This window comes from Opisthorchis viverrini, assembly GCF_000715545.1.
Source record: "Opisthorchis viverrini unplaced genomic scaffold opera_v5_175, whole genome shotgun sequence".
Taxonomy (NCBI): domain Eukaryota; kingdom Metazoa; phylum Platyhelminthes; class Trematoda; order Opisthorchiida; family Opisthorchiidae; genus Opisthorchis; species Opisthorchis viverrini.
In genome coordinates this window covers 418,330-431,666 of record NW_008751833.1, presented here as the reverse complement: position 1 = coordinate 431,666, position 13,337 = coordinate 418,330, and the positions used below count along the sequence as shown (strand labels likewise).

At 42.0% G+C, this 13,337-nt stretch overlaps 1 protein-coding gene across 1 annotated transcript in view; it reads left to right on the top strand.

The window, feature by feature from the left end:
* T265_07582 (hypothetical protein) overlaps positions 1 to 13,337 on the top strand; it is a gene marked incomplete at both ends in the record, with an annotated part of 33,749 nt that overhangs the window by 3,693 nt on the left and 16,719 nt on the right. Inside the window, 5 exons of the mRNA XM_009173139.1 lie at positions 3,792 to 4,125; positions 4,516 to 4,612; positions 7,831 to 7,903; positions 9,968 to 10,043; positions 11,417 to 11,492. Of these exons, the coding sequence (XP_009171403.1) occupies positions 3,792 to 4,125; positions 4,516 to 4,612; positions 7,831 to 7,903; positions 9,968 to 10,043; positions 11,417 to 11,492 (656 nt within the window). The remainder of the gene's footprint in view (positions 1 to 3,791; positions 4,126 to 4,515; positions 4,613 to 7,830; positions 7,904 to 9,967; positions 10,044 to 11,416; positions 11,493 to 13,337) is intronic.

Here is a 13,337-nt window from a genome sequence, read left to right as displayed (position 1 = left end):
CCCTAATTTTAGAGAATACCGTACATACTGTGAAACGCGCCAACTATATGAGGCTAACATCGGGAAACCCAACTCTGTGGGAGCCTCCACCTTGACTGCACGTCATGGCTTTCTCAAAAAGTTGAAACTTTAAAACAATTTTTCCAGCACTAGAAGAGTAAACTATTGTGTGGTTTGTGCGGTCGTCAGAAACGTCTGACACTCTATAGCTGAGGTTAAAGGATGTGACTAGACTAATGGCGAAATCGGAACTGGCACACATAAAAAGAAGTTTGAAGGAATTTGTATATTAATATGTGCAACACCTGATTCATAGCCATTAATATGAACGGTAAACAGTCAGCGAGACACCCCCACCCGTTACACATTAGTAGTGATGTCAAGTTGAGGATTCCGCAAACAAAATCATAGATCAATAAAAGCTCATTTTCTCAAACTTTACTGTTAGTTGCTTAATTTTCAACTTTGGGAGAATGGAGTTGGGCAAAACTTAGCCACATATTACGAGCCAAATTAGTGAGGTGGATAAAAAAGCGTGTTTACGTGGCTGTCGCGAGAACCGGATACGTAAACAAACAACCTGATTTCCAGCGATCTTTACTGGGGCATATTTATGGTCAAGCATGGATCTCTGATGACTTTATGTGATGCTCTTATGGAGAAGGCTTAGGAGGTACTGTAGACTACTGGATACTGCGATCTATTTTCACTATACTGACCTGATTTCCAGCGATCTTTACTGGAGCATATTTATGGTCAAGCATGGATCTCTGTTGACTTTATGTGATGCTCTTGTGGAGAAGGCTTAGAAGGTACTGTAGACTGCTGGATACTGCGATCTATTTTCACTATACTGAGAATCATTTCTGATGGACACATCGTTTCTAGTACACCACATTATATACTACCTGGGTCATTCTCCCTGTTTTTTTTTCATGGGGAATGACAATATTTGTCTGTTACAAGCTCCAAATTGCGTTGTATTGTGTTCGACAAACCCATAATTATCTCGAATTTCTTAAACGAAATACGGATCGTGAAGGGAGAAAGTATATCTTGTGGTTTTCATTCACATAACAGAAGAAGATAACTTACCTGTCAAAAGTTTATGTAAGTCACTATATCACCGGGAAATGGAGAAATTCACTATTAGCTTATTCAGCTGCAATGAGAATACTATCCAGTATATACAAATAACATCAATTCAACAAGCATTTTCACAGCAAAACACAATCTGCTTTTTCTGGGGGTGCGTACTAAAGACTATTTATATTTGCACAAACCGTACCTTACTTGCTAAAACATTCTCCAACACTCAACTAATGGTGACCGTCTAGATCTGATCCACAATCAGTATTTCTGTTAGTATGGACGTTCTGGTACGCTACAATTAGATGCGTCCATGTTTCCAATTTCTAGCACTGTACGAATACGTAGAATTTCGATATGAACCAGATGGATCACTTGTTGCAGCATCCTTCGCTGTCTTTAACGATGTTGTCTAAATTCAATGTTTTACGTGGCATCACAAATCGTGTGTTTCCGAAGGAAACAAGGTTAGCTCGCCTACCATAATTGCGGAACGCCACAGACACGTGCAACCAGGCATATATAGAGTCTATTGGCTCCCATGCTGGAAGCCGAGTCGCACCGACAGCACTGATGATTTTTTGATGACGTTATTATTTCTCTTCTACCAGATCATGTTCTGCGTTCCTATGGGTACTTGTCATACAAACGATAAGTTCGTATGGGTGCCACACCCGAGTCATGGTATACTGAGTTTTTGCAGCACCAGTCAGTTGACCGAATACCCGTACTCTGTTCAAATCCCAGCGAATTTAGTGATTACATCTGACGCCAGCTATAGTTTTGATACATCAGCGGTGGAAACGCTGGCGTCTGACACGCCAACACCTTCAATAACCGATTCAAGTGCCCCCTGAGATTACCAATGTCATTCTGATACCACATGCTACGTCAGTCAGTGAATACCATTACGGTCTTTGATATCCATAGGCCATTTCCACCATATGGTTTTCATACCAGATACAACATATGAAATAAGTGCTCAGATACTTCTTCCAGTGACATATTAGAGGGTGAAATAACACACACCGTACATGGATGACATGAATTAGTGTTTTCGGCAATGCTTTCGTCTGCACCTCTCAGAATGACAAGCCTCATGCTAGTTGGATACAAGGGTTGGATTGTCCTCCACTCGTTTGTCTCTTCAGTTGCACGAGTAAATAAAGATGAGGAGTGGAGAAAATTGTTGGACGAATATGCTTCTAGACAAACTTATAAGAAGTCCCAGTGCACTGTCATGATTTTAAAAGTCTGCAAAATAAGACAGATTGTGTTATTCTTGAAATTGCAATGCACATCCTGTGGTATGGGCATTCCGGAAAGGACGCATCAGCCAAAGGAAACAAGTGCACCTATAAGGTTGGGGACATGACAAATTGTGAAAACAGAATCAATACATCTCTTTCTGCGAGGATTTTTTGATTTCTGCACTCACGTCTTCATAAGCTGGCGCAGTGTCACGTCAGGCAAGATATGTAAACAATCTTGAGACGACGGGAGTCAAATGCTATTGCCAACCAATATGATCACACATTTTTGTCAACCTAGATGGTCCGCCCAGTTTCTTCCTCCTGAATTGGGGTAAATAAGTGCGGATTTCATTCCCCTCTTACTCCTTTTCATGCGTCGCAGAGGTAACTAAATCTTCCGGTCACGGACATGGCCTCACAAGACATAGCGTAAACAGATTCGAAAGGCGGTTTAAATGCCGCATCCATCATCCGTTTATGACAATCTAAGTTGGTAGTGCAAGGAGATTCGGAGATTTCCTTTCCTTAAATAAGTGAGGCCGATATATGCTGATAAGCCAAGAAGCACTTCACAGGCGTCTCATCCTTTTTGCGAATCATCAACTTTGCGCATCTCACGAGAATTCATGGAGTGTCAAACACGCGGCCTCCGTGACCTCAGTCATGAGCGGGTGATCAGCAGTGTGGTTGACTCGCGCTTAGACAGGATACAGTGCCACTCACGCTTCAGTCACAGAATTCACATCACGTGAACACACGTGTCGATTGATGATGCCTCAGCTATAAGTTTCACTCCTTATGTGAATTTGTGCTTACTCTGAGCTACTTATAGCTGCCTGGTAGTGTGAGGTGATTTCGGAATTTTCATTTGACATTTACTCTTAAGTGAAAATGGACAAAGACCGCCTTTATTGCACTTGGAGGGTGGTCTCCAAAAGCAGCCCTGATTTGATGGCATTATGTGGAGACTTTTAAAATAGTGTTATTAACTAAGAGGGCAAGTGAAGTGAAAAGTCGCCGCAAGCAAACAAAGGGCAACTGTCTCCTACTGCTGTAAGCTTGCCCGTCTCTGCGCAACAGTGCTGCCAAATTCGTCTAATTCTGAAGGGGAGTCTCAGGTGATACAACCCTCGAGTAGTACAACTGCTGGTTACTATTCCGAAGCTTCGGCACACATTGGGCTCCTTTCAGGAAAGGTTGTTTTCCAGAATAAGCCACTTATACTTTATGACTCAGTTGATCATTTTGGGTGAGCAGTTCTAATCAGTTACTCGCCATGCAACCAAACCTATAGCGTGATTCCGCAGTGTAGGTTTCATACGAAATTAATGAACGTTTCCGCGCGACCTGTCGAAAAACCGGTTGAAACTAATGTAACAAGTGAGGGTATTGACCAGCTATGTTTCGTGTATCCTTCCCCTATTCTGTCACTAACTTTACCTTTCATAGATGTTCATAATCAGTCAGTGGCGACAGCACCTGCTTCACACGAACTTATCGACGTAGTGCGAAAAGTGAAATATGCATTTAACACAAATGAAGCCATTCGTCCGTACACTCCGGAACGTACTTCGAAAAAGCTCTTCATTCGACTGTTTAATACGGTACAATGGTTGGATGAAGTGTGCAGAAGTGGATTTGTCCCCGAATATGACCGAAATATGGTTGCTAACGTTGCCGAACCCTACCTGAACGCCGAAACCATCAGTGCCATTACCGAACGCTTGGGGGCAAAAAGACAGGAATTTTGGCGTAGCCTTGGACCCAATTGGACAACCCCCAGGTAAGAAATTCGAAGGTAGGTAATACATTGCATTACCTCAAGCTGCCAAGAGTGAACTAAGTATAAGTCGCTTACACTTTGCGTTTCATTTGGTCACAATCGCAACTTTTATAACGACCTAATTATACAGATTAATGAACTCTTCATCAAATTTCTAATTTACTCGTTTGGAGGATGCAGGCTGCTAAGAGTGAACTAAGTATAAGTCGCTTACATTTTGCATTTCATTTGGTCACAATTGCAACTTTTATAACGACCTAATTGTAGAGATTAATGAACTCTTCATCAGATTTCTAATTTACTCGTTTGGAGGATGCAGTAAGATGTACACAATAAATTTGGTTAAAAATAAACCTATCTATAAACTTTTTTACAAATTTTTCAATTCAGTGAACAGATTTCAAACCAGAAAGAGAGCTACATTCCAAACTTTGATGCGCCACTACAAGACTCGCCTCCGCAACACCAGCCGCACCACGGACAACCCGTAAGGACTGATTACCAAATTGAATACATTCTGATCTAGTTGGATTGTTTCTCAGATTTTAACACTTTTTGAAGTGTATAAACCAATCCCACGCTTTTAAAATTCATCTTTACCCAATTATATGAGTCTATGTGGATATGAATCAACAAAGGATGACGTTGGGTGTGCTTTCTCAAACCAAATGGCCCCAAGATTACTGATTTCTATGTATCTTATTAGATTGTGTTGCTGTGGTCTATTGTTTTTTGGGCAATGTAATGAAGTTTTGCGCTACATTCGCGTAGCGTTTGTTAGTACGTGACGATTTGTGGTCATTATTTGTCAAGTAGAAGGAGCCGGAATGCGAGTCCACTTATCACCAAGTTACTCAAAGGACAGGGTGACGCTTGTTATACGACTTCCCACCAAAACATGACCACCACTGTTTTGCTTGTGTCATCCCGCGCTGCAGTGCCGTATCGTCGCTGGTGCTCACCCGTAGTTACAGAGTTTCTTACCGCCATCAAAGTGGCTCGGTGAGGGGAGCCCATAATAACACCATACACAACAGATCCATATTTATTTGATGAAACGTAAATTCAACGAAATTTCTCTGTATACCTTGCTATGCAAAGAAACAAAAAAGCTCCATATCCTGAAATTCGATTGTTACAACGTGTGCTGTTGATTGTTGCACAGTTTAGAGTGCTCGAAAGCTAACAACGGGTAATCCATGCTCCTGGTCACACCGTCGTTGAGATCATCATCGAACCCGTTGTGTGACATGCGATAGCAATGTGCAATAAAGACAGATGTACCTGTTGATGACTGATTAGCCATAAGCAATACAGTCCGTCACTACCAAGCGAGTTTGGTTGTATTAGAATTGTCCTTCACAGGTGAAGAGTGGGCAATACAGACCAGTAAGCCCCATCACAACAATTTTACGATTCCGTATACTACACCGCATATACTGAACGTGAAACCATGGTTCTCCGAGCGTTAGGCTTTCTCAGTACCGATGGCACAAGTCCCAGTCATCCATTACCTAAAGGGTTTCCAGATCTTTTTAAACAGATAAATTTCTCTTTTGAAAACAGCATTTGATTTGTCAAGATAATGTATAGAACATTAGTCACTTTGAAATTAAATGTAGAGTGCCATGCGTTAACTATCAGCAATGGTCACAATGATAATGTGAAACCATGCTTCGTCGACTGGGGGAAGATGAAAAGCAGCTACTGAAAGTTTAAACTGTATATTGTCGTGATCCCAGCACATCAGTTGCAAGTTTAAGCAAGAGGGCGACGGAGGGCATCATTACCTGACACCAATGGACATGGTGAACTCAGGAGAGAGTTTACCGTATACACAGACTTGTCCAAGGCGACAGGCATACAGTACACTTTTGACGGACTAGAAGCTAGAAGATACACCCTTCTTACCAGACACTGCCATGATCTATAACGATCAACCAATCAATAGCGCACTTGAGGTCGAGAAAGCCTATCGTTCCTGGTCGTCGGAACGAATGGTGCAGATCCACTCCTTGTCGTAAAGTGAAACTCTGGCCAGGACAAGACCCATAGGATGCTCCGAAATGTGACTCTGTTGATTATGAATCAACCTTCTCAGGACAATGCCAGACGTCACCTTGAAAGCTATTACCATTAGGCTGAGGCAATATTGTCAGTGTCAACACGAGTTTGCCGGCTGTACCATCTGAATAGAGGAGACGTTACATGCTCAAACGATCGATTTAAGCTGACCCGTAAAATTCACGGTGTCATTCGGATTGCGCTACTATTATGGTACGTAAACCTAGACAAGAAAAAATGCGGTTGCTGAACCAAACCATTTGGCTCAGAAGCCTAACTGGAAGGCATCGGTGGTCGTTGTGAGATAAACTGAATACCTAAAACATTCCTCTGGAAAGGAACAGGAATCAGTCCTTTCAGGTGTTCAGTGGGTCACTTCGTCTCCGGGTGGTCCGTTTATTTGAAACGGGTAAATGAAGAGAAAGCAACGAGCAGAACTAATCCAACAGAGACCTCAAGGCACACCTTTCCGAAATATATGGACGGAAGCGAATATCTTAGCTATGTCTAATATAAATCGACCACCAAAACCCTATATGTTCGACAGTCCTTCCACAAATGAAATTTCTAAAGTCACCCATGAAGTGTCAGTCCACTGAACTGGCATTTGTAGAAGCTCAGGTATTTAACGTGGCTGGTCTCATTGTCGGTCAAAAGAATTAAATGTGTCCTATGCCAAACGCGACAATTTTCATGCAACAAACATCCCCTAATATATTGATAAATGGTCGAACCAGTTTTATCACTAAGCCTGTTTAAGGCTCGCTCGCAGGCTTGTGCTCCCGTAGCGGTTGATTTTACTCAGTATATAATGGAATCTCATCACATGTCGTGTTTAGTCCAGAAACCATTTTTGAGTTCCACTCTTCTAGAGAGGTTAGTTGAAGTCTTTGAGCAAAAGCTCCCGATTGGGGAGTATATCCCTTCTCAGAGGAAGAACTAACAAAATGTCAGTCAGTTTGTAAAACAAGAGGTTCTGGAATTCCACATGTAAGTGAGGCCAATCTACGCCCAAAGACCATGAAACAATGCGCAGTTTTTCATTCTTGTTGGGCGTCGTCATCTCCATGCATCACCAATAAAGTATGGGTAGCTCAAGGGGGAGGAATGCTTCGCAGATTTCGTAAGCCTTCCATCTTTGAAGTTGCGATTCGCGGAACCAATCAACATGCAACCACGTGATATGAATTCCGCTTCAAAGGGTGAGTAGCGCTATATCCTGTCAAAGTGATAGTCACTCATACTGCTTACCGGCAGCTCAGGACAAACGTCTTAGTTTCTGACTACTGTTGCGAGTTCGCGTACCTCTAAAAACCTGTGAGCCGTGCACTACTGATGACTACCAATAATTTCCGAACAGCTGTATAGTGATTCCCGACTGTTCGGTATAGAGTGGATTCACTGACAGGACGAAGTCATCATTGCAGCATGAGTCATTAGAAAAGGAAAAAAATCCTCTAAGACAATTTTTTCAGAGAGTAAATATACATTCCTACTGTTTTCTTGGGTTTCCGTCACTATGAGTCTGTTTATTCGTTTGTCTCAATAAAGTATATCCTTGAATTCTCGTGTAGTTTCACTTCACCTGTGTAGAATGGTCTCTTATTCGTTCCTCATATTATTGTCTTGTCTCCATCGCAGAGTTCCACGCTAGGCCAAGTCACTCGAAAGCCTAGTTCAGGATCGGTTGTTATAGCCACGAACATAAAACAAGGTGAGCGTAAAGTAGCCAGAAACAAGTGAAAGATGTTCACTAATAACCATTCAGTCAACTTGGAGTTCTCTTCAAGTTCTCGTCAGTTCACCCTTTCAAAAATCCGATAAAATTAAATATTGCGTCCTTCCGAGTCACCTTAATCAATATGCACCTCACTCATCCCAAGTGAACCTGTTGGAATTGAGCATAAGAATAGCCAACCAGCTGGAGTTCAAGCAAACACGAAATGCGAATGTTTTTTCCTCAGCTATACAAGGCTCATCCGAGCAATTACGTTAATCTCTGTCTTTTGGTGGTATTTATACTTTGCCTACTTTTAGATATTCAGGAGTTTATAATGAAGATATCCGAGAGACAATTATCCGAATTTTGCTCTTACCCACTACCTGTACATACACCGGACTGAACCATAGCGGGTTACGTGTGTGTCTTTCTCATGAGTCTTTTAACCGAATTCATCAAAATTAAGTAGCGACGAAACGTCCTTCGTGACGTCCCCACCAGACTGTGTTGTAAGAAAAGCGCTCAGATGACAGGAATAAATTAATTTCCGGATAGTGTTATCATCCAAACTGAGTAAACTATTCTTGAATCAGAAGCAGAAGAAGATATGGCTATGTTTGATTGAAATCCGAACGAAAACGAGGCTTTGATTTAAGGTAATTATTCAGGTGTATCTCTTTGCAATGGCTTACAAACCGGGTCTTTGACAAGCTAAGTTGACCGTTGGCCGATTCGCAGTAAGGTGTGTATTTCCTGCTCATAGTATTGGTACTGCACAACAAATGACAAATCAACGACAGACAGGTCTATGCTCAAATATATTTGAAATTACCGTGCCTGGTACGTCGTCCGCATGTTATTGAAGCCTCTGAGGTTCGTCGACTGTATTTTACACTTCCAGATAAGCCGTAAAACCGCTTAATGGACCTTCAGAAAGAAGATAGACCTAGATAGCAATTTCTGAGTTTAGCAATGCTTTCTCTTATCACACCCTATTGATAAACGGGTTAGATTGTGAGAGCGCATTCAGGAGAGTGATACAATTGTTCGTTCATCCCGTCTTCACTGAAAACCGTCATAACCCTAGAAAGGAACCAATAAAATATTTCCACTTGGTGCTAACGGTAAATCGGCCATACGCAGGAAACTTGTTTTCTGTTGTTGCAATAATGTGGGAAACAAATGATCTAATCAAAAACAGGTACAGTGACATTTGCCCTAATACCTGGGGTAATCCTGTAGCGGAACCGACCAAGCCAGTCGACATGTCTGCTGCTGTATTTTTGGCTTGATAAAAATTAATGCTTGATACAGCTTTCTTTTTATATTTTGTTGACAACAAATAGACCGTGAGTTATTATTCCGAGAGCATATTACTGAATCGAGCGAGAAGCTCTCTTGCAGAATGGTACTTTCACGGTCTGAACGACGAATACCTGCAAGAGGCATCCGGTCCCAAGTATGGCCGTCCTCAGTGGTGACCACTGTAAATTCAACTGCCCAACAACCAAACATAAGTGAACAACATGTATTTGTAGTGCACTACCCATAAGATTGCGGAAAATCCGCCGACACTCCACGAACGGTTTCGCCCTTTTTGGGGCACATCAGGTAGGCGCACTCCCCGGGTTTCCGTCAAACTTGTGTTCTACCTGAAACCAAATAGCACGAAATTAGCGAATATACACTCATTTGCAAACTAATTTGAGAATATCATAAACGAGAGATTCAGCTGGGTTCCAGGTGAGTCTCTCTAGAGAACCAAATTAGTTTGCAAATGAGTGAAAGTGAGCAGTATCCGATTAAAAATAGAAATCATAGCATAACGAGAAACGTGGCAGTAAGCGCAGTGGAATCTGTCCTTTCACTGAAAATGTGCAACTATGCTTAAACTGGGTCCGCATCAAGCCCAGTATCCACACTTTGACTTACTGACTAGTCGTGACCCTCCATAAATCGGATTTCAGCTATTTTTGGTAGATGGGTTTGTTTATTCGGCGCTAACAGAATTCGCTACAGCTGAAAGCTCACTGTTTTTACCGTTGACTTGCCACGCAGCTGCGCAAACCGAAATACCAATTGACGAAGCAAAGACCCAAAAGTTTTGCGAAGAGGTGGAAAAATCCGGACGCAGGTGAGTAGTGACTTAGAATGTACTCTACATTATTTCTGAGAGTCGAGCAGTTTTTATTGGTCATTAGTATGCAAACATTGGGCTTTGATTAAAGCGATTGATGATTAAATGTACGTTTGCTCCATAGACTCTTCAATGCCCTTGGTCCACTTGGTTAAGCGTTGCCCTTTGAAAGGCTTCAACGGACTAACATGCATGGGCTTATTCTGCCACGTTTTCGCAACTTTTCACTGAATCTAAGAAGTATCTAGTGAGTGACGGCAGAAGTTAAATCACGACTGTGTGATCACGTTTTCTTTCAACAGTTTACACAGACTCCGTACTCAGGCATCGTGAGGAAATAAGCTGACGATAGCGCCGTCGGCAAAGCCTTTTCTGAAGCCCCATGTTCTGAGCGGTTTCAGTAGGATTGAATTGCATTTCACTCACTTTGAGTTTGATCAAACCTACGTTTCGATATGCTCAACAAATGGATAACTTAAAACTACTCTCATACTCTAATACTCGGCTGGTTAAAGGTTAACTTCATCAGACGGTGTATTAGGATAGTGCCGTCGTCAGGAAATGTGTCCCACGATATCCTCACTGGTGTACTCTTGTTCACCATAACCTTCGTGTGTACAGAATCTCGGTAGTCCCGTATTTGGTTTACCCAAAGATCTCATTTTTGTCTTTTGAGTGTGAAATTTTTAGGGTGCTGTCAATCCAAACCGGTTTGGCGTAAATGTTCTATCCAATTGGGTCCAATTCAGTCAAAACCTTGTGTTATTTCTATTCATTTACATATATTAACACGCATTTGTACTATTTATGGATCCGTTGGCAGGTTCATCTGAAAATGTTTTAGCAGCGGCAAATAATGGAAGTTGTTGGAGTTGTCATTTCCGAGACAATGTACACTGAGCAGAAACTGTCTCGGTGATGCCGTCTGTCTGTTGAAACACAAGGACTTATGCTCTGCTGAAGCTTGTTGGACACCTTGACACTGCCATGGAAGTTTTGATTGCTGTAGTCTCCAAGCTCAGTCAGATGACTTACCCTCTTGCAATGTTTACAGCAATGAAACAAATACCAGCTAGATAAAGGTACTGAATATACGTCATCTGGATGAGCTTGAATACCTCACTGCTTGAAACTTACCTTGAAGTGAGGTGAACTTACTGATGGTAGGGCTTTAGGTGAAAGATGATCTGATTAACTGGAGAAGAAATGGAACGAGGATGATGATTTGGAAGTAGCAGTGATCTGGTATCTAAATTTTTCAATCTATTTTTAAAAATTAATTCTCACGCTATTTAGATCTTGACACATTGTATTTCTCTTGAAGCGTTTGAATTTCATTTGACAAAGCTTCCGGCATTGACCTCCCACAGGCTATATTACGCAACCGTCAGACACGTTGGCTCGAAACCAAAAGAAATTAGCGTCTCGCCAGGAACTGTACTTGAGGTGAGAAGTAAAAGTTCTATAAGCCTTCTGATGTCAGCCTTCCTAGTGTCTTGGTAACTGGCTTGTAAATTAGTCTTGAATGCAAATAATTAATACGCTCGGCCGAAACCTTTCTAGTCTTAGAAGGTTTTGAACCTTTCCTCGACTCGATCGCTGGTAATTCGGAACGAAAACATCGAATGAACCAAATTCATGAGCTCGTTGTTCTTTGTTACATCGTCGATTATGTTGCGGACATCCACAATGCAATCACCAATACAGAATTGTGATCCCATTTACAATGAACCAGCAATAACTTAAAGACTTCCTAGTGGAAATAAGGATACGGTACTGCTGCGGTATGCTGCGGCACAGGACTATTTGATTTCTGACACTTTTTAACCATAGTTGTTATCTCATTGATGAAGCGCACAATTCCCAAACGCACACTGAAAGCCACAACTGTAAGTATATGCAATACACATCTTGGTACTTTGAGCGCCACACTTCGGTCTTTTTGGGCGCAAACACCACATTGAGTACGGATACCTCCAACACCTCGGAATACGTGGCTTGTCTGTTGGTGGTTTCTCTGATGTCCGAGCTTGGCAGTTGTCTTGAAAATACTTCTTCCACAGTCAAGGAGATACTGTCAGTGCACATTAAAATGGACCACAAATGACCAATCAAGAGGGACCCTTTTTGGTGAGTGATCTCGCATGCAGGTTGATCTTTAGTATGAGTCAACTATATCAGCTGGTTTGTTTGGGAACAAAGGATGAGTCAGTCAGACTGATGGGTATATTTATGGGCGCTCACGCAAGCCAGATTAAGTATTAGGACAGATAAACACTGAAGGACCCAAAGTAGTGGATGGTAGCGGATAATCAATCAGATATTCATAAAATTCAGTGTTGTTGCTCGACTTCACTGAAAAAGAAACAGAAAATAGTGAGCTCACTGGCAAATTTAACCCACTTGTTCACTCAGCATTATATGAACGGGAGGTGATTACGGTCCTGGTCCCTCAAAATCCACTGAAACCACAAGTGAAGCGGATTGCACTTCGTGAAAGGTAAAAAATGGGAGAATTTTCGTGCCAGGATCAGAAGAAATTTGTGCACGCTGGAATGCAAAATGTGTTGTCCTTTGTTAAGGTGGTCTGTGAACTTCCGTCCGTTATCCAGTAACTATTTGCGAACGTTGCAACACTAAACAAGCAGCTATCACCAGGACGAATTTGTGTGCGCTGCGCCAGGGTCTATGTAGATCACACAAACAAGGCACTACACAACACACTTACTGGGTGAGAGAGGAAAATAAAGAGGCCACCAAAAGGTGCGGATGAACACCGGATTCAACACTTGCTAACCCGCAATAAAAAATAAACTCTTTCAGTTGACAGAGATTCGATCTGTCACTAGGAAAGCTTGGTGACTGGTTCTCCATCTGTCATAAAGCTCAATCAGCCTTCCAGCGAACCATTGGGCCAGACGAAAATTTAATCTCCAGTCACTTTCGAAACGCTGCACGATAGTCCAGTAAGTGGATTCGTCAAGCTCGACAGGAAAACAAACAAATGATGTATGCACACGAGTTACGATTGATTCTACAAATTGTCAAAAGTTGCTTATCTACCTTGTGAGGATGGCTTTTGCTGCAAAGCCTGGTAAACGTCTCTCTATCAATACTTCTGTCAATCAATACTGTCTCTATCAATACTTCCAACTCTCTTAGTGGAACATGCAGGGCGTATGTGCACACATATGCAATCACAAATGTCGCTTATCGTCTCCAGGCGCGACGGAATTTTTTGACTGACTATAGAAATAGTCGCTGTTGAGGAATTGATATGGCATGAGCGTG